General features: G+C 33.2%; 1 protein-coding gene across 2 annotated transcripts in view; it reads right to left on the reverse strand.

The window, feature by feature from the left end:
- Nucleotides 1-26,287, reverse strand: part of ICE1 (interactor of little elongation complex ELL subunit 1) — an 87,060-nt gene that overhangs the window by 57,657 nt on the left and 3,116 nt on the right. For both annotated transcript variants that reach the window (XM_056824316.1, XM_056824317.1), the window contains exons 2-5: nt 10,415-10,473; nt 8,390-8,425; nt 5,751-5,768; nt 4,119-4,230 (exon numbers count right to left, since the gene is read on the reverse strand). In XM_056824316.1, the coding sequence (XP_056680294.1) occupies nt 4,119-4,230; nt 5,751-5,768; nt 8,390-8,425; nt 10,415-10,473 (225 nt within the window). The remainder of the gene's footprint in view (nt 1-4,118; nt 4,231-5,750; nt 5,769-8,389; nt 8,426-10,414; nt 10,474-26,287) is intronic.

Consider the following 26,287-nt stretch of genomic DNA (forward strand, 5'->3'; position numbering starts at 1 on the left):
AATTACCAAGCATATGAAAGCATTATACTAATTTCTGCACATATGAATAAACAGATTTAAGATCTAGAATAGAATTAACAGATGAACAACATACAAATATTTAAATAGAAGTCTTGCTAAAAGTCCTATAAATTAATATGTAAACATTATTAAATTTTAATTTATTAATATATTAAAATGTTAAATGTTAAAATAAAAAATAAAATAGCCTAAAAGAATGAGAGGTAGTAGAGCACAGAAGATAAAGTACAAGGCCTGGAGTCATGAAAATCCAAATATGGCTCTTGCCTCTAACCATGTACTTCTCTAGGCTTCATTTTCCTCATCTATAAAATTAGCAATGTTGGACTCAATGGCATCTCTGATCCCTTCCAGCTCTAAATGTAGGGACTCTAAGGAATTAAAACAGAAGAATATTATGATTCTATGGTTCCTGCAATAAATGCTAAAAATCACTCACTATGACCAAATTAGAATTTGATAGGGATGCAAACATTAGGAAAATATACTAAATTACATTAAAAAATAAAAATACTCCAAGTCTTATAATTGCGTTAATAGATGCAATAAAAAGTCTTCAACAAAGTATACCACTCACTTATGTTAAAAACCCTCAAAAACATAGACACTAGGGCCATTTTTTAATACGATGAAAAATAAGTTCATTTAAAGACAAATACTAGCATTATCAATACAGAAATTCCAGATTTTCCAATAAATATAAAAGTTTATCAAGGATATCCCACTTCCAACTATTTAACACTATTCTAGAAATTGTTTCTATTCCAATATTGATAATTAAAACATGAAGTTTCACCTCATCACTAGCAAATTGGCAATAATCACAGACAAAAATGGTTCACATTGGAGTAGCTGTAGGAGAATACCATTATACTGTTGAAAAAGCTTTCAATTATTCTAATCATTCTAATAAGCAATTTGGAATTATTGGGGGGGGAACAGACGACTGATTAAAATAGTCATTCTCTTTAATCTAAATATCCCCTAGCTAAAAGCAAATCCAAGAAAATCAAAGGCAAAAGGACAAGTTCCATTCATGACATGCTGCCAATTACAATAATAGTTGGAGTTGCAATAAACTAGAAACAAAATAGGCACTCAAAAATCAAGGGATTGCTAAACAAATTGGTATAACAACATTACGATAGAATATTATTACAGTATAAGAAATTATGACTAAAAAACGAAAACACAAGATTCATAAGAACTGATGCAGAGTAAGAAAGGAAACTAAGCAATAAAACAATAAATAATAAAAATAAGGACAAACAAAAACATATAAAGAACAATGAAATGACACTGAATGTTGTATAATTATAAATGACTAAACCAGCCTCCCTCTTCTCCCAATGTACTTTCTCTTTACTAAAAAGTTCGCTAAATGTGAAACATTGTGCTCTAAGACAAAGTCAATTTGTTATTAGTCTGTGTTGCTGAATTATTTTTTTAAATCTGTATATAAGAGTATATTTGAAAACAGATATGAAGTCCTCAATAAGAATTTATATCTACAAACAGAATCATATTTCATGAGCTTTTTAGAAGGGCATAAAGAAAACTCATGCCTTATTATGTAAAAGGAAAAACTTATTCAAACATGAATCATCACCCTGCAATTAGCTGCTTCTGAGTCTGAATTTTTGCTTATCATATTTTCCCTAAAGAAAGACAAATAAAGCCAAATTGTCTAGAACCATCAATATTAAAGTACCTAGAATCATGGAATTACAGAGCTGAAGAGGATCTAAGAATCATTCATTTTATATATAAACTGAAACCCAGAGAGGTTATAAGACATGCCCAAGGTCAGATTTATCTCTCAGCAAAGCCAATAACCAAGCAAGAACCAATTCTCCTGATCCTCAAGCTTAGAGATTGGCAGGCAGCACAATAGATAAGAGAGTTAGCCCTGGAGTCAGAAAGACCTGAGACTGATCCCAGACTCAGATAGTTACTAGATGTATAATCCTGAGTAAGCCAACCTCTCTCAGCCTTAGTTACCCCACCTATAAATGGGAATTATAAAGTACCTACATCATAAGGTTGGGAAAAGCAAATATGTAAAGCACTTTGTAAATGTTAAAATGCTGTTTTTAATTCTTAGATTCCTTTGCTATATCCTGCCTACTTAAAAGTACCTTAAAAAATACTGAATTGTTTCTTTTTAAGCATATAAAATCTTTTTTATCTCAAAAACTGAGACTATTATTTATTGAAAACTAATGAAGAACTAGTCAAAACTCGAAATTTAAAGTTTAAAAATGAAACTATTAGAAGGAAAGCATGTCAGAGCTTATAGTCATGAGATAAAATTGCTAGATGAGTTGTCATTCAGTTAACAGACTACCTTGCAAAAGAAAATTAAAAAGAAAAATCAACAAATCCTTGAGAACATTGCTTTTTAAAGGTAGCATATAATCTCAAGATGACATCAAATTCTTTTTATTTAAAATTATTTACTTTTTCAGTTACATGTAGCAATTATTTTTTGACAACTGTTTTTTTAGGATTCAGACTTTCTCCCTCCTTCCCTTCCTCTTCCACTCCCTGATACAGTGAGTAGGCTGGTATAGGTTATACTAGTACTTTCAAGCAATACATTTTTCCATATTGTTCATGTTGTGATAAAAGACACATATAACATGTATAATAAAAAATCTCAAAAAGGAAATAAAGTGAAATATGGCATGCCTTGACTTGCACTCAGATTCCAAAAGTTCCTTCTTTGGCTGTGGATAGCATTTTCATCATAAGTCCCTTATGGTTATTTGGGAATTTTCTTTGCTGATAATGATTTATCAACCATTATCAATGGCAATTGATTCTAGTATAGTATTTCAGTTATTGTATACATTATTCTCCTAGTTCTGCTCACTTCACTTTGCAATAAATATGTCATAGAAGTCTTTCCAAGGTTTTTTGAAATCATTGTTCATTAGTTTTTATGGCACAATAGTATTCCATCACAACAATATACTACAACTTGTTCGATCATTCACCAAGTGAAGGACAACCCCTCAGTTTTCAATTCCTTGCTACTATAAAAAGAAATGCTAAAAATATTTTCATGTAGGTAGGTCCTTTCTCCTTATCTCTGAACTCTTTAGGATACAGGTTAGATACAGGTCAGTAGTGGTATTCCTGGTCAACAGGTAGGCATAGTTTTATGGTCCCTTGAACCTGGCTCCATATTGCTGTCTAGAATGGTTTTATCGGGTCACAGTACCACCAATAGCATATTAGTATCTCAATTTTCACACATTCCATTCAATATTCATCATTTTCCTTTTTTGGTCATATAGCTAATCTGTTAGACATGAGGTAGTATCTCAGAGTTGCTTTAATTTGCATTCCACTAGTTAATAGTGCCTTGGAGCATTTTTTCATATGATTATAGTTTTAATTTCTTCCTCTAAGAACTACCTATTCATATTCTTTGACCACTTTTCAACTGGGGAGTTCTCTGTATTCTTATGAATTAAACTCAGTTCTCTATATATTTGAGAAATGAAACCTTTGTCAGAGATAATTGTACATATTTTCCCCAAAATTTATTGTTTCCCTTCTAATCTTGGCTGTATTGATTTTGTTTATGCAAACCCTTTTTAATTTAATGGAATCAAAATTATGCATTTCATTTTTCATAATGCTGTCTATGCCTTGTTTGGTTATGAATTATTCCCTTATTCTTAAATCTGACAGGTAAACTTTTTCATGTTCCTTGAATTTGAATTTGTTTATAGTGTCACCTTTTATTTCTAGATCAAATATCCACTTTGAATTTATCTTAGTGTTTAGAATGAAATATTGGTCTATGCCTACTTTCTATTGTGACTTAAAATTCTAAGTGAAAACCAGATTCCTAACTGGGCCTCAATAATCCTGGAATCTTAAGATAGAAACTACGCTTAATCTGGGCAAGTCTAAAGACCTAAAGCTATATGATAACATACAATTATAGAAAATAAAATGAAGATGAATTATATCTGCAAAGGATAATATACATACAACATACTCTAAATGACTGCATAGAGCAAATGAATATATGAGAATTAGGTGAGTTACAGTAAAAAATACTCCTCTCTTGACTACTGTACCTTTTTCTCTTCTAGTTCTGCTTTCAAACATCCCAGTTCTTCCTGGCATTTCTCCAAAGGGGAAATTTTTTGCAGCATTTGTTCCACCTGCTTACGAAGTGCAGAGTTTTCTCTAAAATGAACAGGTAATGTGTTAATATTAGTGCACAGAAACTTAAATTCTTCATTATACAACTTTACTTTTACAAATGAGAGGTTTGATAGCACTCTTGCTATTGTTGTGATTACTATGTTCTGTGAGTCTGATTAGCTCTATTTGCATGTCATCATCTGCTCCTTGATATAGTTATTACTTTTTTCCTTTATTGGCAAAAACATACCAAACAGAATTCTTTAAGAGGTCATTAATAAATCTTTCCAATCTATTGGAAGACTAAATGCCTGACCACTGCCAAGCGAATTTATAGTACAACCTCTCATTGGAGACAGCCTAATCCATTAAGCTGAAATGAGATTAGTTAGCTTATACTCACCTGAAATTCTTAAGTGCATGTTTTGGTTCTAAGCAAGTAACTAAGATAATTGTAAAATGAAACACTACTAAAAATTAATATATATATATGTATGTATATATATATATATATATTTTCATAATGCATTCCAATAGCAAAGTCATTAAAACAAATTAAATAGTCCAAATCATACAAAATAATCTTCTGGTATTAAAACATCAACATAAATGCAATTTAATGTTGGCTAAACATCATTGAAGAAAAAAGGGCTCAAAAGCTATAATAAAAATAAAAGAGTCAGTGTAGAAAAGCTCTGCAGACCCTCTTGTGTTTACTAACATCTGAGTAATATCTAGTATTCTGAAGAAATCCTAATAGACAACTAGCTGAAGTGTTATAATGCTAATAAATTGCTGACTTCCAAAAAGCCTTTTGGTGAATGAGGTTACATTTTTTTAACATTATTTTTTTTATTTGGTCAATTTCAAACATTATTCCTTGGTTATAAAAATCATTTTCTATTCCTTCCTCCCCTTCCCCAACTCCTCCCATAGCAGATGAGCAATTCCACTGGGTATTACATGTGTCCCTTTATCAGAACCCATCTCCATGTTTTGGTGTTTGCACTAGAATGTAATGAAGTTACATTTAAATAATAATGGGAGTGGGCACTTAAGTAACTAAAAAAGTAAGTCTAATAAACAAGGTTATATTCCCTGGGTAGATGTTCAGATAACCACATGATAAAGGGGAGCAGTCCTTTCAAAGACTTGTGCTCCTAAATAAAGTGTCATTAATTCAGACTTTGTTCAGTTGTTTCAGTCACAGTCAATTCTTTGTGGTCCCATTTTGGAGTTTTCTTGTCAAATCTCTTAGTTTGTTGTTTCATTCTCTAGCTCATTGTACAGATGAAGAAATTGAGGCAAACAGTTAAGGGACTTGCCCAGTGTCACAAATTAAGTGCCTGAGGTCAGATATTTGAACTCAGGAAAATGAGTCTTTCTAACTTCAGACTAGCACTCTAATCATTGTCCCATCTAGCTACCTGAAAGATGTCATTAAGGAGCAGATATCAAATTTTTTATTGACATGTACATTATCAGTTCCTTTACTATAGTGAGAGGGATATCCACTCAAAAACAAGGCCCATGTAAATTATAACATTGAAATCTATGCTTACCTTTCTGCAAACTGCAACTGTAACCTTGAGTTAAAGAAAACTTAGAAAACTATTAATTATATTATTTTCCTATAGCTAGTGATAGATTTCCCCAACAGTTACATACTACTTCTCAGATAATATATTTAATTATTTGTAACTCTTCACAACCTGGCTTCTTCCTACTTTCCAAATTCTCTTATAACATACTTATACCTATCTGCATACATTGTCCTATTTGGTGTTCCACACAGGATGCACCATGGGCTTTCTGTAATGTTGTAATGTATTCCATCCTATCTCAGCCTAATTTTCTTCAGTACTGAACTCCCACATTAACTTCTACATGAAGTCTTTCTCTTTCTCCCTAACCTACCTTATATCCATTTTCTACACACATTTTATTTTTTTCTTAGAATCCCTAGCAGTCGGAACACAGTAGGTATTTAAAGAAATTCCTGATTGTTTAAAAATGAACAGAAACTTATATAAACAACTATAGTCTAGATCCTTAAGTAGCCATTTTTAATGATGCAATAAAATGAAATATCTCCAAAGCTTCATTAGGGTTTTATGTGTAGGAGTAGGATGAGGCAAGACTTTAATGAGTTACTCAGATATAGATGTTTCAATATACAAAAATATATGTATGAAATAGGTGTAATATATGTAATACATATGAAACAAAATCATGACTTTTAAAAAATCTAAAAGATTTCTGCTAAGAAAATCTTAGCTCATTCTAGAGTAAAGAGGTAATGAAATTAATGCCAGTAATAAAAATAAAGATCTATGAAACATCATTCAAGAATTCCTAAATCTATTTCCATTTTCAGTGGAATAATTAAAAAGCACTCTTCTTAAAGTCCTATATCTCAAATACATAGTAGTAATTTGAAAGTAGCTTTAAATAATGAGTTACAGTAATGGAACATTTACATATTCCTTTATGATATAGGCTTTCAAAACCACTTTTAAATTAGAAGGGAAAAAAGCAATTTCAAAAAAAAGAAAATATGCAATCAGATTAGGTTGAATTTCACATTATTTCCGTTGAATGAAATATATGAAAGAGTCCTCATGGCTGTTCATTAATTCTTCTATTCTACTCTAATAATTTATTGAAGTTCCTACAATAAACATATTCTTTCCTTTCTCCTATACTGCTGCCAGACTAACCTTCCTCATAAATTGGTCAAGTCATTCTTCTGTTTGAAACTCTTTGAATGACTACAATCTGACTACTGAATACAATTCCAATTCCTGGATCTAGTATCCAAGGCCCTTGAAAAGCTGGGGCTACCCAAAGTATCAGCCTTAAACTACTGCTGTCCACAGAGCTGTAATCAAAACTACATTTGTTAATCTCCTGAATATTTCCCACATTTTCCACATCTCCTTTTATCTCTTTACATTGAATTCTCACCTTTAAAGTCCCAAACACTCCTTCTTTAGTGAAACATTTCTTATTTCACTTTATCTTTCCCATTTGAACCTCACAATGCATTTTATTTGTGCTATTCTATTTTTATAGAATTTATTCCCAAATTCTATCACTGGTCCTTTCCCAAAGCAAGAAAATAATACTGAAAGCCAGAAAGTTTATATTGACTTAAGGCAATAAAGACTTTAACATAAAAGGAGTATTTTTTATGTTTTCACATGCTTTTATAAACAATTATGCATAACCTAAATATAAAAAACTTAAATTAACTGATGGTTAAACAGCACAAAATAATACCTTTCATAACTTTATTATGCATCACTCCCTTTCCCACATTCTATGATCCAGCCAAATAAGCCTTCTTTCTTTTCCTAACATAGGGTACTCTTTCCTCTCTCAATACCTTTGTCCTAGCTGTCATTCCCACATGTGCAATGCACCACTTTATAATCTCTGTCTTCTACATGAAGCCTTTCCTAATCCAACTGTTAACTACCTTGTAGTTAGCTTATCTGTGTATGTAATCTATGTAATACTCAATATAAGTATATGGTATCTCCCTCAATGCACTCGATGTCAGCAGGAAGTACTTAATAAATGCTTATTGATTGACAGAATAAATTCCTGTTTATCTATAATCAAAGGAGTCAGAGGAAGAAAAAATCCAGGGGATTTAAGAGAACTCTACAAAAAATGATAAGTGAGTACATTCTGTACCATCTGTTAATTCATGAATGGCATGTGCTTTGTGTGTATATATTTGAATGCTAACATAAATATTTAACCAGAATATTTCATGATCTAAACATCTTGGGCAAACATTCATAATTATTATCAACTTATATGCTATAGTAGATTTCTTTTAAAGCTCTTAAGGTGATGTTTGCTAATTCTTAGAACATCATCTTCAGGTTAATAAAGAATATGTACTAAGTCCATTTTAAAGATGATGTAAACTATATACAAAAGGCTTGAACCTTTCCTAAGATTCTAGAATTAATAGCAGAGTTAATTTCCTAATTAGAATTATTAACAATGACTATTAAATATGACAATAAATACTAAACTAGTAAAGTGCATTTTTACTAAAGCCTAAATCTTCTAAGTAAGAAACTATAAAAGACTTCTTTTTAAAAAATGGACATAAATAAGATATTTTTAAAGGAATGTGCATTAAATAAATGAACTTAGAAGTAAAAAGCTATTACAAAGGATATCATCACATTTCTTCTGATATTCTGTCAGCAAATTACTGTGAACAAAAGAGAAAGGAGAATACATTATTTATGATATAAATATAAAGTGAACCAACAACTTGCATTTTTGTCTGAAAAATCTCAATCACATAGGTTATTAATGCTATAAAATATATAAATTACATACTGGTGTGGCATACAAAGTAAACCAAAAGTTTAACAAATTTACTCTAGGATCAACAAGTCACAAAATTTTACTTCTAAAAATATTTTATTAAATTACTATCTAAAACTAATAAAACATAATAGGGGCAGACCCCAGCCATTTAACCCAAGTATCTTAAAACTATTTCTCAGAATGGATCCTGTAAGATCTCATTTGTTATTTTAAGTCACTTTGATTCTACAAGATAGCTACCAATCTCGTAAATAGTCACTTCTTCCAAGTTAATAATACAAATTGGTTAAGGAAAAAAAGGCTGGAAATTTGCTAGTGAACAAAGTAAATGGTTAAAATTTTTAAATTTTTCCTGGCTAATACATTTATCTCCCTTCCCATGTCCCTCCTCTTTTTTGTTGGAGGGAAAGAGAATGGATGAAGGCAAAAAGTCTTGTTCAAAATTAACACCGTGAAAAATGAAAATTATCCAAGATACATATTATTAAAGCATGTTCTAATGTTCTATACACTCCATGAAAAGAATGTTGATTAATCCTAAAATCCCACCCATGGATCTTTAATTTTAGTCCACCATTTGAAGCTATGGATTATCAAGCCATGCTGGAAAGAAATGTTAAATTATTCTCAAAAGGTTACAAAATTGTACTTATTCTTAGACCTTAAAAATCCATTCATAAGCATAGATCCAAAAGAGATCAGGAAGACGAAAATGATCCATATGTACAAATATATTGATAGCAACTCTTCGTGATTGCAAAGAACAGGAAACTAAGGTAAATGTCCAACAATGAAAGAATGGCTAAACAATTTTATTATAAATGAATATAATGGAATACTACTGTAATATAAGAAATGATGAAATGGGTAGGAAACCTGGGAAGACTTTTATAAATTGAAGTAGTGAAAAGTGAGCAGAACCAAAAGAACAATTTATACTATACGAAAATTATTGTAATGACCACTCTGAGGCCTTAAGAATTCTGTCTAACCAAAACTTTAGAGAACCCATGATGAAACGCTATCCATTTCCTAATAGAGAAGTGATGGTCTGAGGGGGTAGACTGAAACATATAGGGCAGTGATGGTGACCTTAGAGACTGAGTGCCAAATCTGCAATCCTCACACCTCATGAGAGCACCCCACAACCACCACCTTACCCCAGACAGAGGAGGGAAGAAACACTCCCATTTTTTTTTTAATTAGGAATCATCTCTTTACTAAAGTCAATACCTTTCAAAAAGTATAAAAGGACAGTTTCCAGAAACCAACTCTAGTCAATCTTTTTGCTCCAATCACTTTCACCAAAGAATCTTTTGATTGATTTGGTGGGCAGAGGGGCGGGTCATGTGAGAAATGTCCTCAGGCAAGTGAGCCATAGGTTCAATAACACAGAAAAAAAAGGGGTGTTCAAAAATTCTCAGTATAGGTTTAATTTTGAATAGCCCCTGCCTATTTTTTAGACATAACCAATATGTAAATTTTTTGCTTTACAATGTAAAAAAATAAGTACAAGGGTTACAAGTTTTTCTTTTTTCCAACAGAGGGTAGGAGAAATGTGAAAGGGAGAAAAAAATGGATTTTTATTCACTAAAAAATTTGATATAAGAAAAAAAATTAAAATCTCACTAATAAAACAACTTGAAATTATACTGACAGTCACTATAGAGACAAGAGACTATTCTCCAATGCCGGTCTGGGAACCAAAAAGAAAACTCATGTGAGCCTGACAATAAAGATCCCAAGGTCACTGTACTGGCATAATTAGGAAACAGGTATACTTACTTTCCTCAGACCTATATGTTATAACCAAATAACAAAACTGTTTTGTTCACCTAAAATATCTTTTAAAAACATTTTTACTTACTCTGTATCGATTATTTTTTGTTTCAGTGTGATTAATGCAGCAACATATTCATTTAAATTCTGAAAGAAAAAAAAATTGATCAGTGACATTTTGATTTTCTGGGAATGTAGCTCAAATATTACGATGTTGATATGATTATAAGTTTTCCAAAATAAAAGCTTTGTATAATTGCAGTCCAGATAATAATCATTCTGTGTAAGATTGTTAGGGAGAGCTGAATGCTTCATATTTCTGTTTACTTAATATATTAAACTACTTCAAATTCAAATCATTACTTCAATTTCCTTCCCTCTTCAATGTCTTATACCTATAGTTGGCCTTCATTGTTTATTGAATTAAATCTTCACTACTTCCAGAAGTCCAAACTTGGTAAATTCTGAAAACAGCTACCAAAACAAAACCAAACATACAAAAATATTAAAAAGAACAACTTTAAAGACAAAAAGTGAAAGTCCTAATGTTCTTGACTTCCTTCCTGTTACATTTTCAACCACAATTCTCTAGTCTAATAACTAACATACTACAGAATGATCACTGAAAGTGCAGTCATTTGTTAATTTACTGAATTTGAAGAGTTTCTACAGAAAGCAGGATTTCAAGTCACCCCACCCCCCACTATTTTAAACCATTACCTTCCAATTAATACTATATATTGCTTCCCTACACAGAAGACTGCTAAGGGCTATGCAATGGGGGGTTAAGTGTCTGAGGTCACATAGCTAGGAACAGTCTTTATGCAATGAAATTGTGCATTATTCCCCAGCATAAATTGATTAATATTAGTGCTCATAGATTGGCAACTTTCCTTAGAAAATTAATGAAAATTAGGTGTCCTTTGCTAGGGAGATACCAGTCTCTCCTTATGAAGAGCAGAGAAAACTCCCCTCCCCAAGCAGCTTTATACATATTATACATAATATACTTTAATACACTCTTTTCTAATGTGGCTAAGAGATGCACCATCCTTCTCCCCCTTTCTTTTGGTTCCCATGGGAAGAATATGGGTGTCCTACTTCTCATGGGAGATATCTTAAAACTTAAAAAGTTATAATCATGACATGAACTAAAATGTTTCAGCCAGAAAGGCCTTGGACATGTCTAAAATCTGACTCAAGACATTATAAACTTAAGGAATGCTCCCATGGGCTTCTTAGAAGCATTGGGAAAACTTAAGGATAAAGCAAGATGAAGAAATATAACATATAAAAGCATTATGGCACACATATGTGATGAGCGACATATTAGAGAAATATTGTGTTAGATTCCTATAAATTCCAAGTTCATTTGAGCACCTCCATACAGTGCTCCCATTCTGTCTCTGTCTCTCTATCCTTCCCCCTTTCTAAATAAAGCCACATGATCTCTGCTAGCATCTATCAAAGTCTCCTGTCTATTCATTCGAGTGATTTCTGGGTGTATGAGTCCCCCACCCCCACCCCAATTCTAGTCCACACATGTCTGAGGCCACATTTGAACTCAGGAATCCCCAGGCCTAGCTCTCAATACACTGAACTACAAAATCATGCTGCATCAAATTTTAGATGCTTTCTGGAGTCCTTTATAAAAAGATTTTTTTTAATACTGTATTCTAATTTACCTACTAAGCTCCTATAAGTGACCTGATTCAGTGGGAATGATTATCAAGACAATAAGGAGGAAAGGGTTTGTTTTTTTTAATTTGAACTTCTTTTCTCTTATTTTACATTGACTCAGAAGTGGGAAATGGCATGTGACTTCAATATTCATATATGAAAATGTTAACTACTCCCTGACTTCCCATGAAAAAGTCAAATCTGTACATTAAAAAAGAACCAATGTTTGTGATTAGTTTGTAACTGTGGAATCATTTAATAGTCAAGGGTTTATAATGATAGGGCTAGAAACTATCATTAAAATTAATCTCAATTCCACATTACTCCAAAAGAACGTCTGTTTTAACCTAGTTCAACAAGTTGGCTACTATTTCTCTCTAGTCTTCTGCATCTCTCATTCCCTCTATCTGAAATAATTTTCACAAGGCTCCCAATGAAGTTCAGGGGAAATCAAGGTCTAAGGGTCAAAAACTTTGAGTATTACTCCCAAATCTCACACTTAGAAACTATAATCTTGGGCAAATCACTTAACCTTAGTCTCAACTTTTATGTAAAATAGGGTTGAGTATCTACACTGATTACATTGGGTTGTTAAGAGTGAAATGAAAACAATGGTGATGATAATAGGTACCAAATGAAAAACTATATGGGAAAGTATCTTGTAAACTAAAAAGTACTAGAGAATCAGATGAAAGCCTCCACTATGTAAGATAAAAATGATATAGATATTTTATGGAAAGATGGATGAGAAGGGATGGAAGAGTTAAAATTTCAACTGGTGGACAAGTCAACATTAATGACATCACATTCATCAAAGTATATGACATTAAGAACAGCCAATATTTATACAACACTTCAAGGCAATGAGTTTAGCATGAATATCATTTGGGTCACATGATAAGCCTATGAATTAGATATTATTTTCCTTTTTAGAAAAAGGAAATTGAGGCTCTAAGAGGTTCAGTGAATTCCTGCTTGTGGTCATCGAGTTCCATGTAATGGAAGACCCTAACTCTAAGTTAAAACACCTCAAACCATCATGCCAACCTGGACACTATCTATCATGAAGACCAGATTTGTGTGAAAAACAAGACACTCAAATCCAACTGGTTAAGTTCAAGTCTGAAGTTCTCCTCCATTAAGGTAAATATTCGTTCTTCTCTTATTAAAAAAATCTTAAGGAATTGACTTAAACAGTTTTCATGCAACTGTATAAGATTGTAGATCTAGACAGAGACAGAAGTGCCTCCTCCCATACATCTTCAATGATATAAGAAGGAACTAGAACAAAGAACATCTATTTACTCTGTTCCCCCAAAGGAATCCCTGATGTACTGCTTTACCAGAAGATAAGAGAAGCACAGCTGTCCACTGTTCCTAATGTCCTAAATTGAACCAAGAAACTTTTTTCCATATTAAAAATATTAAAAGTAGATTTAAAAAGAGGCGGTCGACATGGAGACGACCATGGCATTTTGGCAAAAGCCTTAAGAAATGGAATTGAAAGATCTAGTCTTTAATCCTGGCTATGTGCTGCTACCTTTGTAACCTTTAACATTACTTGACTTCTCTGGGCTTGTTTCCTTATGTGGAGGAAAAAGGAAATTGGGTTATATAATTTTGATGGTTCTAATTTTTACTGCCCTGCCAGTTCCAAATCCTATAATACTAATACAGTGAAACCTCAGCTGTTAAGAATCCCGGGGACTATCACCTGATGAGATGTATACCAGGAATGGTTTAATATTAGGAAAATTATCAGTATAACTGACTATATCAATAATAAAAACAACAAAAAATCACATATTACCTAAAGAGATGTAGAAAAGTTTTTAACAAAATACAATATTACAATGCAAAATACAAATATTGAAAACACTTGAAAGCATAGGAATAAATGGAGCTTTCTTTGAAATGATAAGTAATATCCAACTAAAACTATCAGCAAGCAATAACTATAACAGGAATAAGTTAGAAGTCTTTCCAATGAGATTACGGAGGTGAAGCAAGGGTGCCCATTATCATCAATATTATTCCATATCATACTAGAAATGCTAGCTATAACAGTAAGAGAAGAAAAAGAAAGGGAAGGAATTAGAATAAGCAAAAATTATCACTTTGAGCACATGATATATTATGCTTAGAAATTCTATAGAATCAACTAAAAAACTAGTGGAAATAATTAACTTCAGCCAAGTTAAAGGATATACCATAAGCCCACATAAATCATCAGTAGTTCTCTATATCACCAAAAAAGTCCTGCAGTAAGAAGCAGAAAAACCCCATTCAAAATAATTTCAGGAAATATAAAATATGTGGGAGTCTATCTGCCAAGACAAGGCCAGAACTATGTGAACACAATTACAAAACACTTTCACACAAATAAAGTGAGATCTAAATGACCAGAAATATAATACGTGCTAATGGGTAGGCCAAGCCAATATAATAAAAATGACAATTCTATCTTAATTAGTTTACTCATTCAGTGCCGTACCAATCAAACTACTTACAAAAATTACTTAATAGAACCAGATAAAACAATAGGAAAATTTACCTGGAATAACAAAAAGTAAAGAATATAACTGGAATTTATGAAAAACCTATGAAGAAAGTGGCCCAGCAGTAACAGATCTCAAACGGCTGGCAGTCATCAAAAGAATATAGTACTAGCTAAGAAATAGAATGATGGATCAATGGAACAGATTAGGTATACAATACACAGTAGTAAATGACCAAAGTAATCTAAGTTTTGATAAACTCAAAGATCCAAGCTTTTGGGACAAGAACTCACTATTTGAGAAAAATTGCAGAGAAAACTAAGAAAGCAGTTTGGCATAAACTAGGTATAGACCAACACGTTATACCATATACAAGATGAGGTCAAAATGAGTACATGACTTAGATATAAATCATGATATCACAAGCAACTTAGGGGAACATGGAAAACTTTACTTGTCAGATCAATGGATAGGGGAAAAATTTATGAATAATTAAGAGACAGAGAACAATTACTAGTAACCACTTCATGTGGTTTTATACTTCATGTAAAATGTAATGTATGTTATGTAAAATGTAATATAATATAATGTAAAAATTATATTAAATTTAAAAGGTTTTACACAAACAAAACTAATGCTCCCAAAATTTAAAGGAAAACAGGAAACTTGGGAAAAATTTTCCAAGAAGTTTCTCTGATAAAGGCCTCATTTCTCAAATATATAGTGAACTGAGTCTAATTTATAAGAATGTAAGTCATTCCCAATTGGAAAAATGTTCAAAGGATATGAACAGGCAGATTAAAGAAGAAATCAAAGCTATCTATAGTAATATGAAAAAAAATTTCTAAATCGCTATTAATGAAATGAAAATTAAAATAGCTCTGAGGTACCACCAAACCTATCAGATTGGCTAATATGACAGAAAAGGAAATGACAAAAGTTGGGGAGTATGTGGAAAAGTTGGGACACTAAAGCACTGCGGGAGTTGTAATCTGAACAAGACTATTCTGGAGAACACTTTGGAATTATGTTGAAAGGACTATAAAACTGTACATACTCTCAGACCTAGCAATACCACTACTAGATTTATATCCCAAAGAGATCAAAAAAAAGAAAAAGGGATCTATGTGTACAAAAATATTTATAGTAACTTGAAAAGACTTATATGAATTAAATATTATATACATAAATGGAAAACTTGTAAAATAACAAACTGTGAATGATTTAGCTATTCGTATCAATATGTTGATCCAAGAAAATTCCAAAGGACTTGTAATGAAAAATGTTATCCATCTCCAGATTAAGAACTGATGGAATCTGAATGCAGATTCAAACATATTTTTTAACTTTGTTTTTGTTTTCTTTTTTGGTCTGTGTTTTCTTTTGCAGCATGGCTAATGTGGAAATATGTTTTGCATGACTGTGTATATATAATCTATTTCAAGTTGTTCACCTCAGAAAGAAGGGAGTGGAAAGACAGAATTTGAAATTCAAAATCTAAAAATAGGAATGTTAAAATTGTTTTAATATGTAATTTAGAAAAAAAGGAAATGATAGGAAAAAAAATCCCTGAAGGTCAGAAGAGCTTAAGTTTTCTAGATAGTAAAGTACCACCAGAAGTGCTTAAATATTTGTAAAGCACTTTGAAAATCTTAAAGCACTATATAAATGCTATTATTGTCCAAAGTTCCCATCCCTGGTGAAAAAATAGGGTGTCAGATATAGCATAGATTAGAAGAACCCAAAATCCTTTTTACACAATTCTTTGACCTCTTCAGTTCTAGTAATTTTCACCTCTTCTAGCCATCTGCACCATATAAGTTTAGCCACACTTAGTAAAATGTCATTCTTCAGAATTGTTTCCTCCTCACCTGGGGTTCAGATTCTCATGTTGTCTGTCGCCTAGTAATCCTCACATGTCACTAATTTCTTTTCTGTTTAACCTATTATTGAAATATCCAATCAACTAGCCCCTTGCTATTATCCTCTCTACTAATAGCTTTACAGATTCATTGCCATTCCCCAGACCAGTCATTTCAACAATGTTTTTGCCAATGCTCTACATTTTCTTCATACCTAAATCCTAATCTCTACTTTCTGTTTCTGGTCTATCACTAACAAAACCTTATAGACAGATTCTGCCACCATTTCAGGCCTTATATAGTAATCATGGTTGGGCCTTGAGTATTCCTCATCAATCCTTTTAGTCACCTATAATAGTCTTCTATATCATTCAGGGTGCTTGAATTCTTGCTATTTACTCCATCCACTTAAGTTGACACCAACATCTAAGGCTGTAGGGTCTAATTAGTGAGCTTTCACCTCATCTGGCTGAGTCGATCAGGCCACTTCCTGGCCACTTCATATTTTCCTGACTTCCTCAAACTATTTTTCACCTCTTGCTCCCCATTATTTGTTGCCTTCTCCTATTAACATCTTGATGACAACCACATGAAGAATACTCCAATCACTAATAATGACAAGTACAAAACAAAACAACCCTTTAGACTTTATGATGCCCTACAAATTAGCAAAGACAACAAAATATCAGAATAGTAAATATTGGAGGGATGGTAGAAATGTAGTCACACTAGTATATTGTTGGTGAAGCCATGAATCAGGACAAGCATGCAAATTTGAATTTTACAAATTCACAAATAAGATGACTAAAATGTACAAATCCTTAGACTCAGAGATTCTATTACTATATTTGTACCCAAAGAAGGCCATCAATAAGAAGTTCCCATACATGCCAAATTATTCAACATTTTATAACAATGAATAATTGGAAACAAAGTAGATGCTCATTGACTGAAGAATAGTTAAATAAGTTGTGGTAAATTAATTTAATGGAATATTATTATGTGAGAAACGAAAGTCACAAATACAGAGAATAGAAAGACACACATGAACTAAAGCAAAGTGACTTAAGCAGAACCCAAGAAAACAATATACACATTGACTACAACAATGTAAATGTAAATAAGGAAATCAAAAGTGAATGTTTCAAAATTATAACGAACAAGCTATATTAAGGGGGGAAAAAAACATGGTTCAAAATAAAAGAAATGAGAAGACACTCCCCCTCAACCTCAACCACAATTTTCTGAGCTAAGGTAAGCCTCCACATTGGTGGGACAGTCTTTTTAAGAAAATAAAGGCAAGGGAAAATGCTTAGGAGAATAATGGGATCCAATACAAGCATACTGAAAGGAACCCCCTTGCTAAATTTTTCATATTCTGGTTCGACTTGGAATAACAAAAAAAAGCACCCTTAAATACTGTGAAATTTAATCTAAAATGACAAAGGATACAACTAATAAATTATTTTATCCAAAATTCAGCACTTTTGATTACTGTAGTTTAAGGAAATCAAGACTGGATATTGAACAACCTCACCCTTACCAAAAGAACTACTGGTTTTGCTGGGTTGCGCTGTCTGAAGTATCATGCCCTCTGCTCTGAAAGGCCCACTTCTACCTGACAAATTAAAGATTTTGGGGATTTCTTTTGGAAAATTTTATGCACTGGCTTTTAAAATTACATTTTCAGTGGGAGGAAACAAGGTACCTGCAAGACCATTTATGTGCTACCTATATTATTTGTCTGTGTTCTGGAAAATGCTGTTAACTTTCTGTGGCTTCCTCCGTCAAAAGAAAAAGAATGTAAAAAGAAACTTTTAAAGTCTTCAAAAAGAAAATGTATTTTCTATGTCTGACTCTGGCCAAGCTAAATGCTGTTAAATTTAAATTAATATCAATAATTCAAAGTATTACTTTTTAAAAAGGTTTATTAATAATAACAAAGTAGAAAAAATAAAAAAGGATAGAAGTATAAAGTCTAATTTTCCAACCTAACTGACCACAGGTGTCACCTGGCTCCCAGCCAGCCTCCTCAACCACATTGTTCTGGGAAAAAGAGAGGAAGGAGGTGCCACAACAAAACTTTTATCCTCCATCAGTTCATACAGTGTAGGCAGACAAATAGGATGCTGAGTAAGATAGGCTTTGGGGAGAGAATTCTATCTACACAATGCACAGATAAGAAGGAAGGAATCTTTTTTCCCAGTCTGTAGAAATTTATAGCATTATGAATTAGTCTAAATTTTTTACTAAATTATAAAATCTTTATTATAAATTTCCAAATTATACTAACTTGGTATATTTGGAAGTCTGACGATTAAAGTTAAACACATATAATCTTTCTCCCCTTTCCTAAAGATGATAGAGAAACTAGATTATAAACAGAAATGAAGCTTTTTTTTTGAAATTATTAAACTGGATTTAATCAATTAGATTAAGTAATATGGTATAGACTCAGTGTAATATTAGACTAGCATATGGTTGGGAAAAAGATGAGATGGGATCAAGTGAACAGTAAAGGTAAAAAAATAAAGATTTTCAAGAGAGAAATTTTAAGTAAATGGGGAATTGAGATATTGCCCATACATCTTATGATAAGTTTAGGGAATAATCATAAAATGTACCAGGATATTCTTGAAATAAGCACAAGATTTTTTAAAATTCTGGACAATCAGAAAGAAAGTCCACACAACTCAATACTGTGCAAGTTTGATTCTCATTATTAACTATTAAAAAGTTTGATAATCGTCAAATGTCAACTGAGGGATCTTGGATCTGATTTGTTATGCAACTGCATGCCTTGCTAATAAATCAATATGCTAATTTTAATTTCTTTGGTCTCTATCAACTTTATTCAAAACAGAATCTTTCTCAAAATACATACAGTTCAGTCAACCACATTTGAGTATGTCTTTAATTGGCATTGGGTCAAAGATATGGAATATCTCTTAAAGCTTTTCATTCAAGAACTGTGGTTCCAAAAGGGAGGGGCCAGAAAGGGAAGCATAACAAGGGAGGGGACTAAGGGGACTGATTTAAAGTAAATCACTGGTTTAAAAGGTAAAAGAAGAAAGGTCAGAATTAGGGGAGGATACCAAAATGCTGGGGAATTTACAAATGACAATCATAACATTGAACATGAATGGGATGAACTCACCCATAAAACGTAGATGAATAGCAGAATGGATTAGAATCCAAAACCCTACCATATGTTATCTTCAAGAAACACACATGAGGTGGGTAGATACTCACAAGGTCAGAATTAAAGGTTGGAGTAAGACCTATTGGGCCTCAACTGACAGAAAGAAGGCAGGATTAGCAATCATGATATCTGACTAAGCCAAAGCAAAAATAGACCTGATTAAAAGAGATAGGGAAGGTAAATTATTTTGTTAAAAGGGACTATAGATAATGAGGAAATATCACTAATCAACATGTATGCACCAAATAGTATAGCACCAAAATTTGTAATGGAGAAACTAGGAGAATTGAAGGAGGAAATAGACAGTAAAACCACATTAGTGAAAGATTTGAACCAACCACTATGTGTGTATGAGATAATAAAACCATACTAGTGGGAGATCTGAACCAACCACTATCAAATTTAGATAAATCAAATAAAAAAGAGGTAAAAGAGGTGAATGAAATCTTAGAAAATTTAGAGTTAATAGATATATGGAGAAAAATAAATAGGGATAAAGAGGAATACTCCTTTTCAGCAGCACATGGCACATTCACAAAGATTAGTCAGAGGAAATGTCATATCCCTGAGTGCATATATTAACAAATTAGGGAGGGCAGAGATCAATGAATTGGACATGCAAATCAAAAAACTTGAAAGCGAACAAATTAAAGACCCCCAGAAGAAAACCAAATTAGAAATTGTAAAAATTAAGGGACAAATTAATAAATTGAAAGTGATAAAACTATTGAATTAATAAATAAGACAAGAAGCTGGTACTTTGAAAAAACAAACAAAATAGACAAAATAGACAAAGTACTCGTCAATCTAATTAAAAAAAGGAGAGAAGAAAAGCAAACTAACAGTATCATAGATGAAAAGGGAGATCTTACCTCCAATGAAGAGGAAATTAAGGCAATCATTAAAAACTTCTTTGTCCAATTATATGACAATAAATATGCCAATCTAGGCGATGTGGATGAATACTTACAAAAATAAAAATTGCCTAGACTAACAGAAGAAGAAATAGAATTCTTAAATAATCCCATATCAGAAAAAGAAATCCAACAGGCCATCAGGCCAGATGGATTCACAAGTGAATTCTATCAAACATTCAAAGAACAGCTAATCCCAATAATATACAAACTATTTGACATAATAAGCAAGGAGGGAGTTCTACCAAATTCCTTTCATGACACAAATATGGTACTGATTCCGAAGCCAGGCAGGTCAAAAACGGAGAAAGAAAACTATTAAACCAATCTCCCTAATGAACATAGATGCAAAAATCTTAAACAGGATACTAGCAAAAAGACTTCAGCAAGTGATCAGGAGGGTCATTCACTATGACCAAGTAGGATTTATACCAGGAATGCAGGGCTGGTTCAATATTAGGAAAACCATCCACATAATTGACCATATCTAACAGGCAAACCAACAAAAATCACATGATTATCTCAATAGATGCAGAAAAAGCCTTTGATAAAATATAACATCCATTCCTATTAAAAACACTAGAAAGCAGAGGAATAGAAGGGTCTTTCCTAAAAATAATAAACAGTATATACCTAAAACCATCAACTAACATCATCTGCAATGGGGATAAACTAGATGCATTCCCAATAAGATCAGGAGTGAAACAAGGATGCCCATTATCACCTCTATATTTGACATTGTACTAGAAACACTAGCAGTAGCAATTAGAGAAGAAAAAGAAATTGAAAATATTAAAATTGGCAATGAGGAGACCAAGCTATCACTATTTGCGGATGATATGATGGTCTACTTAAAGAATCCTAGAGAATCAACAAAAAAGCTAGTCGAAATAATCAACAACTTTAGCAAAGTTGCAGGATACAAAATAAACCAGCATAAGTCATAAGCATTTCTATATATTTCCAACACAGCTCAGCAACAAGAATTAGAAAGAGAAATCCCATTCAAAATCACCTCAGACAAAATAAAATACTTAGGAATCTATCTCCTGAGCCAAACACAGGAACTATATTAAGACAACTACAAAACACTCTCGACACAACTAAAACTAGACTTGAGCAATTGGAAAAACATTAACTGCTCATGGGTAGGATGAGCCAATATAATAAAAATGGCCATCCTACCCAAACTTATCTATTTAGTGCCATACCCATTGAACTTCCAAAAAAAATTTTTTTTTACTGAATTAGAAAAAACCATAACAAAGTTCATTTGGAAGAACAAAGGATCAAGGATATCCAGGAAAATAATGAAAAAAAAATACAAAGGAAGGTGGCCTTGCAGTCCCAGATCTCAAACTATACTATAGAGCAGTGGTCATCAAAACAATTTGGTACTGGCTAAGAGACAAAAAGGAGGATCAGTGGAATAGACTTGGGGTGAATGACCTCAGTAAGACAGTCTTTGACAAACCCAAAGACCCCAGCTTTGGGGACAAAAATCCAGTATTTGATAAAAACTGCTGGGAAAATTGGAAGACAGTGTGGGAGAGATTAGGTTTGGATCAACACCTCACACCCTACACCAAGATAAACTCAGAATGGGTGAATGACTTGAACATAAAGAAGGAAACTATAAGTAAGCTAGGTGTACACAGAATAGTATACATATCAGACCTGTGGGAAGGGAAAGACATTAAAACCAAGCAAGACATAGAAAGAGCCACAAAATGTAAAATAAAAAATTTTGATTACATCAAATTAAAAAGTTTTTGTACAAACAAAACCAATGTAACCAAAATGAGAAGGGAAGCAACAAATTGGGAAACAATCTTCATAACAAAAACCTCTGACAAAGGTCTAATTACTCAAATTTAAAAGAGCTAAATCAATTGTACAAAAAAAATCAAGCCATTCCCCAACTGATAAATGGGCAAGGGACATGAATAGGAAGTTTTCAGCCAAATAAATCAAAACCATTAATAAGCACATGAAAAGGTGTTCTAAATCTCTTATAATCAGAGAGATGCAAATCAAAACAACTGAGGTATCACCTCACACCTAGCAGATTGACTAACATGACAGCAAAGGAAAGTAATGAATGCTGGAAGGGATGTGGCAAAGTTGGGACATTAATTCATTGCTGGTGGAGTTGTGAATTGATCCAACCATTCTGGGGGGCAATCTGGAACTATGCCCAAAGGGCGCTAAAAGACTGTCTGCCCTTTGATCCAGCCATAGCACTGCTGTGTTTGTACCCCAAAGAGATAACAAGGAAAAAGACATGTACAAGAATATTCATAGCTGCATTCTCTGTGGTGGCAAAAAATTGGAAAACGAGGGGATGCCCTTCAATTGGGGAATGGCTGAACAGATTATGGTATATGTTGGTGATAGAATACTATTGTGCTAAAAGGAATAATAAAGTGGAGGAATTCCATGGAGACTGGAACAACCTCCAGGAAGTGATGCAGAGTGAAAGGAGCAGAGCCAGGAGAACATTATACACAGACTGATACACTGTGGTATAATCAAATGTAATGGACTTCTCCATTAGTGGCAATGCAATGTTCCTGAACAATCTTCAGGGATCAAGGAGAAAAAAAACACTACCCTCAAGCAGAGTTCAAATGGTGGGAGTAAAAACACTGAGGAAAGGCAACAGCTTGACTACAGGGGTGGAGGGGATATGATTGAGGAAAGACTCTAAATGAACACCTTAATGAAAATACCACCTAAGTGGAAAAGAGTTCAGACTGAGGACACATGTGATACCCAGAAAAAGCACCCATCTCCATTGGGGTTAGGGGGTGGAGAAAAAGAAAATGATCTTTGTTTCTAATGAATAATGTTTGAAAATGACCAAATAAAATAATGTTTAAAACGAAAAAAAAAAAGAACTGTTGTTCCAAAAACCTCAATTTAGGGGTTTTCATTTAGATGTACACATTTTCCACAATACCTCACAACCTGGTATTTTAGAACCAGAGAGTAAAATAGAAATGGAAAGAATCCATCAATTCTTTCCTGAAAGAGATCCCAATATGAAAAAATCACAGGAATATTATGACCAAATTTCAGAAATCCCAGCACAAGAAAAAAAATATTGCAAGCAACTACAAAGAAACAATGCCAATATCATGTAGTTAGGATAAATGAAAGAAATGAGACCAGAAAACCCTTCTTGGCAAAGATTTGACTTTATTTGATGGGCAAGGCAAACAAGTCAGAGTTCTGCAGATGTTTCCAGTAATGTCTAAAACCCCTCATTCTCTTCACTGAGAGATTTTTAAAGGCAAAAAGAGTAACTTACAGAGTGAAGGGGAAGACTTACAGGGATCTTTCTTGACATAAGTAACAGGAACTTACAAGTCATAAATAGAACAAGTGACTTTGACCTGGCCTTCTTACATTCAATTTGTCCACTACTGGAATATTTCAGAGTGCAATAACAAAGACCCTGAATCTCTTACATGAATCAATTTAATGTAAAGAACAGTATAATGTTTAATCACACTTTTGGGATTAATATAGTAACATACACAATTAAGACTATTACTCAGGTACTACCCCAGAACTATATTTTCAATCTGGTTGCACACACTGGGACGACAGTCTTACTACAAATCATGCAAGATATCAGACTAAAGGAATTCTTAAACTAATAAAAATGAGAGGCTGCTTAATTAAATTTCCTTCTTAGATAATAAAAGATTTTGTAGCTTCTACATGAAAGGACTGGAAGGCTTAGAATATATTTATAGGCTATAGGATACAATCAGGACCAAGCAAAACTAAGTATAATCATCAGGGGGGAAATGGATATTTAATGAAATTTAGGACTTTTCAGCATTCCTAATAACACTGTGTTCTCTCTTCTGGCTCTCCTTAATTGCCTGATTTCTCTTTCTCAGTCTGCTTTGTTGGTTTTCATCCATATTGTGTCCTGTATCACTATGCCTTCTATCATCTATGACCATGGATGTTCTCTATGACTGCTGAGCCGCCTTCTCTTTTTTACTCTATTTTACTTAATGATCTCACCTCTATGCAAATGATTCCCCAAACTATATATCCTGATCTCTCTGCTGAGCTACAGTCACACATCTCTAATAGGTGACACTTGCTAAAAATGAGTCCCAAAGAGCTCTGTTTTTGAGCCCTCTTCTCTTACTTACTATACACCATTTCACTTGGTGATCTCATTAGCTCCATAGATACATTCATCATCTCTATACTGATGATTCTCAAATCTGCTTATTCAGCCCTAAACTGTCTACTGAACTTCAGGCTCAAAGCTACAACTAACTACTGGATATCTTGAACAGGAGCTTAAACATTTTGAAACTCAGTATGTCCAAAACTGAACTTATTCTCTTTCCCTAGAAGCCCAATTGTCTTTCTAATTTCCCTATTAACATTATGAGGCTTTCACATCCTTCTGATGATCAGTTCTTTAAATCAGTGTCCTCTTTGGTCAATTTCTCCTCTGAATCTCCATATCCAGTCTGTGGCCAAGGCCTATTTTATCTTCATAACATCTCCCACCTACTCTCCATTCTCTCATCTGACTTTGCCACGATGCGCTGGTATATCACCTCATGCCTGAACTATTGCAAGTCTTCTGATTTGTCTTCCCATTTCCAGTCTCTTTTTACTCCAGTTTGTCCTTCATTCAATAGTAAGAGTGATCTTTTTAAAGCATAAGAACCTTGTTATTGTCTCTCCCCCAACTTCACTAAATTTTTGCACTTTATCACCTAAATGATCAAGTTGAAAATCTTCTTTTAGGTATTCAAAGCCCTTCATAACCTATCCCTTCGCTTCACCTTTCCAGTATTCTTAAGTCTGACATGGCTCTTTCATCCAGGAGACATTAGCCTCCTAGATATTCCTTGAACAAGGCACTCCATCTCTGACTTTCTCCCATGTCAAGGATGCTCTTCTCTCTCTCTTCATCTCTACCCCCTGGCTTCTTTCAAGTCTCAGTTAGAAATGCTACCTTCTAAAAGAAGCCATTCCCAATTCTCTTTAGTGCCTTCCTCTTGTTGATTATTTCCAATTTATCATCCTATTTGCATAGTCTTTCCAATTAGACTGTGAGGTTCTTGAGAGCAAAAACTGTCATTTGACTTTTTTTCTGTGTTCCTAGAAGTTGGCACAGTGCCTAGCACTTGATAGGGGCTTAATAAATGCTTACTGACTTCCCATTTCAAATCAAATGTCCCTTAGAAATATTTCATTTTCCCTTACATCTCGCTTTCAAACTTCCCTGCAGCTAAGGGTACCACAATTCTCCTAGACACCCACAGCCACTGACAGACTCAGATGAAATATCTTCCACATGGTCAAAGAGCTAGCTACTGTCACAAGATAGGAACCCAAGTCTTTCACTCCAAGTTCATCAGTGACTCACCACACACTGCAATAAAGAGAACGTTAGCTTAAATTACCCTGAGAAGCAACTGTTTTCAGGTCTAGAAGGCGATACATCCTACTATATTTTGCTCTTGTATAACTTAGTTTCAGGCCCTCCATTTATAATTAATTACTGATAGGCTAGAGAACATCCAGAAGTCCAAAAAGGACCTTGAATTCATGCCATATATTTAGGGTGAAGAAAATGAAGATTATTTAGCCTGAAGAACAGAACATTTGGAAGTGGGGAGCTATCTTCAAGTATCTGAAAGACTGTTGTGCAAAAGAGTAATCATACTCCTTCTGCTTGGCCCCAGAGAGCAGAACTAGGAACAATGAGGAGAAATTGCAAAGAGGGATATTTTTTAAAATAACAATTGGGGGGGG

Source organism: Monodelphis domestica, chromosome 3, assembly GCF_027887165.1.
Source record: "Monodelphis domestica isolate mMonDom1 chromosome 3, mMonDom1.pri, whole genome shotgun sequence".
NCBI classification, from domain to species: Eukaryota; Metazoa; Chordata; class Mammalia; order Didelphimorphia; family Didelphidae; genus Monodelphis; species Monodelphis domestica.